At 42.4% G+C, this 6,000-nt stretch overlaps 1 protein-coding gene across 4 annotated transcripts in view; it reads left to right on the top strand.

Moving 5' to 3' along the window:
* The window catches only part of LOC141082950 (uncharacterized), an 80,035-nt gene extending 76,375 nt beyond the window's left edge, over positions 1-3,660 (top strand). For all 4 annotated transcript variants that reach the window (XM_073567028.1, XM_073567031.1, XM_073567030.1 and 1 more), the window contains 3 exons: positions 1,315-1,428; positions 1,570-1,650; positions 2,206-3,660. In XM_073567028.1, coding sequence (XP_073423129.1) covers positions 1,315-1,428; positions 1,570-1,650; positions 2,206-2,351 — 341 coding nt within the window. In that variant the 3' untranslated portion in view covers positions 2,352-3,660. The remainder of the gene's footprint in view (positions 1-1,314; positions 1,429-1,569; positions 1,651-2,205) is intronic.
* Positions 3,661-6,000: the final 2,340 nt, after the last annotated feature.

Raw genomic sequence — 6,000 nt, forward strand, 5'->3', positions numbered from 1 at the left:
GACACTGTTTAGGGGTGGCCGAATAGTAGATTTATGCACCACAGCATGCCTTTGCAGGATCCTACACCTTGAGGTTCGAGGGACTCCAGAGGCACCAACAGCTTTAAATATCATTAAAAATACAACAGGAATTTGCGCTAATAATACCCGCATAAAAACACTCTCTATAGGGAAAGCAAAGATAGATGCCAAAGAATATTAATATGCTTCTGTGCAAAACGATAATAATGACCCCCTTACTCACGTGGGGGGTGTGCTATAAATATATGTCTCACTATAAAAAGTGAGTAACAGTTTGTAAAATACAACCAGTCTCACTGCCCAATAAACATGAATGAGTCTGTCACTAGGAAGAAAAAATCATACTGACCGTCCAGATTACTGTTCATGTCATGGGCAATGGTAACAGTCTTGAGTTCAGAACATAGCAACTCCTCTCCTGATGGACTTTGATGAATTCCAGTAGTGGTGTAATGCTCAGTCCAAAAAAAGTTAGCAGGCTAGTAGTGGGTAGACTCCAAAAGAAGGGGGTCACCTCTGCTATAATCGCGGGCAATGCTCCGGCCGGTAGCAATCGCCCAATTCCCCCGATAATGCACTGCCCGTTAACAGTGGGACATGCAGCGGGAGACGCGGTGAATGCCGGCAAGGTACAGGACCTTGCGTGACGTCACAGTCAAGTGTTGAGTCACGTGACCGGCTTAGAATGACTGACAGGATCAACAACCAATCCTACGCGTTTCGGAGGCTTACTGCTTCCTTCCTCAGGGAATTTATTTTTTTAGCTTTAAATATCTGTTTGCTGGTTTGTAATGGCTTTTTAGCAGCCACTCTCTTAATCCAATGAACTTGCCTGGCAGAAACCTTCCTCATTCTGCCTTTATCAGCACAAACATGTCTGTGCTCAGAATCAACCACAAATATCTTAACAGTACAATGATCACGTTTAAGTTTTTGGGAAATATCTAATGTTTTCATCTCTTGACCAAGGCATTGCACTATTTGATGCTTTTCAGCAGCAGAGAGATCCTTTTTCTTTCCTAAATTCCTTGAAACCTGTGCCCTGCTTAATAATGTGGAACATCATTCTTAAGTAGTTTTCTTTTAATTGAGCTCACCTGATAAACTAATTATCACAGGCATTTGAGATTGATTTCAGTGATCCAAAGAGCCCTGATACGCAATACCATCTATGAGTTTATTTGAAAAACAAAAAATAACATTTTTATGACCCTTAAATCCAATTTGCATAATAATTTGGAACACAGTGTATATTTGCTTGGCGATATAACACGTATGCTTTTATCTTCATAGATCAACAAGGAAATTACAAGCAGACTGCATGGAATAGCGGCCCAACATCAGGAAACCAGGGCTTCTATAATGAGGCGCAACCAGCTACTGGAATGGGAACTGGAAGATATGACGGTATTATTAATGTGTACTGTTAAGGCTTTGGTGTCCATGCAATACACTGTGAGTGGATTGTGAATGTTATGGAGTCTATAGAGAAACAAGACATCTTTATGATGGAGGGATACATGTAATTAATCACTCGTGTTTTGCCAGACCAGTACACCCAAAACCAGTGGCAATCCCAGTACAGTAGCAAAGAGCAGTACGGAGCCGGAATAGACAATAAACCTTCAGGTATGTATCTGACATGTTAGATTTGCATGGATAGAGGAGGATTTATTTTACTCCGTTATACAGCACCATTAATTCCACAGCACTTGACAGACATCATCATCTCTGTCCCCATTGGGGCTCACAATCTAGATTCCCTATCAGTATGTCTTTGGAGTGTGAGAGGAAACCAGAGCAAAAAAAACTTCCAGTAAATTTTAGCACCCGAGGGAACCCACGCAAATGCACAAACTCCTTGCAGATCTTGTCCTTGGTGGGATTTTAACCCAGGACCCCAGTTCTGCAATGCTTACCACTGAGCTACTCTGCTGCCCATAAGTAAGGTGCCTCCACAGCCCTCTGGTGTGGCCGCTTTTCTTGCACTCTGTGCCACACTGTTACTTACACTGGACATCGCCATGTCTTTGGTGGAAAAACCCCTTAACTGCAGGAAAGAATTATAGCTTAGTGGATTGTGAGATTCAACCATAGCACGTGATAATTTTTGTGTCTTAATAAGAGAAAGATTTATATTGGCATATTAGTTCTAAATTCTTGTATTTCATCATTACTTTACAGGACCCCAAGGTCCCCAGCCTCAGCCTCCTGCTTCTACCGGGTACCCATCAGAGGGACGACCAGGCACATGGCCCAGTGCAGCTCCTGCTAAACGTGGTGTTTATCCTGCCGGCATCCTCAAAAACAAAACCGTCAATCCCCCCTAAATCCTTCTCAAATCAGGCAAATGTCTCTGTAAGTGGTAGCGAAGAACACCACAATTCATACTCTGTTAGGTCATACTGACGTCGTGAGAAGAGGGGGTGTCTACTTGTGATCCCCTCTTTTTATTTCCTTGTTCTCCTGTCATCTCCCTTTCTTTTGTTCCATCTTGCTTAACTCCCTTTTCCTCTTCTCCCTTCTTTTTCATTTTACCATTTCCTTACCTCTCTTTTACTTCCCCTGTACTGCATTTATTTCCCCTTTCTGCCTCCATCTTTCTTCTTCCACTTCACTTTTTTCTACCACCTACCTATTTCCTCACCTCTTACGTCCTTTTTTCCCTTTCTCACTGATTCACCTTCTCTTTTCCTGCACTACTTCTTCTCCCCCATGTTATCTCTTTCTTCCCATTTCATCCCCTTTTTGCTTCCACCTACTGTTTTGCTACTTTTATGTCCTGCCTTCATCTCCCCCCTCTTCTCTTCCACTTTCTCTTCACCTCTCCTCTCATTTCATTTTTCTCTTCTCGATATTTTCTTACACTACTTTCCCTTTCTTCTATTTTCCCACTCCTTCCTCTTTTTTCCTTCCTTCTTCCTCCTTTCACTTTTGTTTCTTTGTTCTCCTGCCCTTTCTCTCCTTTTTACCCTTCTAGTTTTTTTTCTCTTCCTTCAGTCTCCCATTTTATTTTTTATTTTCCTGCTTTCTTCCTCCCTTGTCTTACATTTTATTTCCCCTCCCTTTCTATTTCTTCCCGACAGTTCCTTTATTACTCCCCTTATTCCTTTTTCCTTCCCTTCTCGCCTTCACCTTCTTTCTTCTGCTCTTTATCTCTTTTTCTTTTCCCCTCTTCCATCACACTTCCTTCTCTTCCATGTTTAATTTCTTATCCTTTTTTCTCTGTTTCTTCCACTTCATATTTTCTTCTCTTTTTCTTCCGTATTCCTCCCCCCCTTTCTGCTTTTTTTTTTATTTCGCATTTTCTTTCCTTCGTTTCTTTCTTTCTCCAGTACTACATCAGCATGTTTCCTGGCAGTAACCTAACCGTGCTGACGTCTGCACCTCACTTCCATATTTTCTTTACCGATGATATGATGAATTTCGGGGGCTGCACTTGTTATCAGGAGCGACTCGTCACCTTGATTAGACTCTGCTCATTACATTATTGTCTTTATAGCTTCGTTTAATTATACAGGATATATCCTGTGAGATAAGATGGGAGCAGCCCATGTACCAGTAACTTTTTTTATAGTTTTCAATTTTCCTTTTTATTCTGTTATTGTTGAATGTAACATCAGTAAACTGTGACCTGAATCCCGCTGTATTCCTTCTGTCATTTATTTCTAGTGGATAGTGCAAAATGTGTGAACTACATAGAATTATTATGTTTCTTTAGACAGATTGCTAGATGAGATACCATAAGCCTCCAAGCCCAGCTTGAGTACAGACCGCAATGTCCCCTGACCGAATCGCCACATCTTCACAGGCATATGTGATGCTGTGGAGTTCGACTTATGCAATTATTCCTAAAATGCTTGCTCTGGGGCAGGGTTTAAAAGTGTTGGAAGACACGCCCCTGCAGTGCTGCTCTTTTGTGGAGTTGGCTTTATGTTAAGCTGACGAAGGTCATTCATGGGTGCCCTACTCTGATGAGGGAACTTTTTTCTTTGCCACACTGACTGTGATTCCCATTCAGGATAGGAGGGTGCGCCATCCCCCATCACCACAGTTTCTGCAGCTTGGTGCCTGACCACAGCTCATTATAGAAAACCTATCTGTGGGCTGAGGTTAGTCTTTTATGACTCATGGGGGTAAATCCGTCGTATTGCTCAGTTAGAAACCCAATTTTAATGCTGCAGTGTCAGGAAACTGCTATACTCCATATTCAAGGCATAGTAATAGGATATTTCTTAAAGAATATCTGTCACTTGCTATAAATATTAGAGTTGGTGCTAAACGATTTGCAGGACCCGTTCCGTCGGCCACGCCAGTAATTTGTGGCTGCTGGATGGGGGGAGCCTTACCTCTTGGCTTCCACACCTTTTGTTTTTGATTGCCTGGTGCAAAGTCATCGTTGTGGTGTGATGTACATGGGACGTCACACCAAGCCAGATAATAAAAAGAGCCGCTGCTGGAATCACATAAGAGGCGGTTCTTGGGAATCCCGTCGACCAGCGAATCACCGACAGCCGAAGGACCGGGTCCTACAAATACATTTACAACAACTCTAATATGTAAAATTTTAACTGTCTCAGGTTGAGGACCCACATCTGTGACTCCCACAAATATGAAGCCCATTTTACAAAGTAGTGGGAATGTACAGGAGCAGCATGCTCATGATTTTCCAGTTTCCAATCATTGCAGATATCCTATATGTCCCTTTAAGTAGTAATCCATACGCTCCGTAAACTGTAAGCCATGGACAAATGATTAATTGACTGCGTATGAGTAAAGTCATCTCCACGTTAAATACATTTTTTAATGTTTTTGTGTAAAATTTGAACCGAAAGTCTAATAATAAATTCCATGAATGGTGCTACAGAGCAAGAACATGGGGGCCCGAATATAAATACTGTGGAATGAAAGGAACTTGTTAGTGCAAGACTACAAAAATATCATGATTCTTCAGTCAGGGTTCAGGAAGAAAAGTTCATGTTTTGGAAACTGATGGGGGATCTGCAGGAGCAGAAAAAAATCCCACAACAATAGTAGGAAACAAATAAATTTAAAAAAGGAAAAGATTTCTCTGGACTAAACCGATTACATCCGGTACATTAAGAACATGTGAATTCAACGATTTACCACTGCTGAGAAAATGAACATTTAATGCATATGTAAGATAGAGAGTGTCCAGTGGGTGGTCCCAAGCTAGGAATGTTCTCTAGCTTCACTAAACCCTCCTGAGCACCTCCTTCTCAGTGGTGATTGACCACGTTGGCGCAGCCCGGGACTGAAATGTTATCAGTCAAACCCAAAGGAAGGACACGAGATTGGTGGCAACTGCTTGGGACCTCCCACTGGACACTTAAGACCCAACTTCCCACCAGAGGGGTAAACCAACTTCACCGATCCCAGTTGGCGGTCTAATCTGACAAGAGCTCTAGTTCTCGATACTCAAACCGTCTCGAACACAATGACCTCAGTACTGATTGATGGCACCAGTGCAGTAGTTCAATACAGCCAATAATGAAGTTGACAATACTGGTGTGGTCACAAAAGACAAGGTGGAGGGTGGGGTTAGTAACAACAACCACAGCACTTGCTTGGCTCTGCATCACCAATTTAGGCACGAGCTGGCACAGTTACTAGTTTCAGGGGAGAAATCTACGGACATACCCGCTTTAAAGACTTCTACCTAACCAATATATCAAATTATGTTTCTAGGTGATGCAACACTATAAAACTGTGACGTGGTTTATACCGTAAATACAACCGCTCTCATGTTCTGTCCTTGCAGACCACACATCCTCCATTTGCTCCATCCCCTTTCCGAAATGTCACTTGCATGACTTTAGCCTAAGCTCCAGGAAGGCTTGATATATTGAGCTTGCGAGCTTCCCCTACATCTGTTTCAATCTTTTTTTAGACCCCCTTAGTCTCTCCCCCTTCCCTCTCTCTCACACACCCTATACTGTACTTCTTCCATCCTGCAAG

This window comes from Dendrobates tinctorius, unplaced genomic scaffold, assembly GCF_039654945.1.
Source record: "Dendrobates tinctorius isolate UK_male_01 unplaced genomic scaffold, ASM3965494v1 ptg000019l, whole genome shotgun sequence".
Lineage (NCBI taxonomy): Eukaryota > Metazoa > Chordata > Amphibia > Anura > Dendrobatidae > Dendrobates > Dendrobates tinctorius.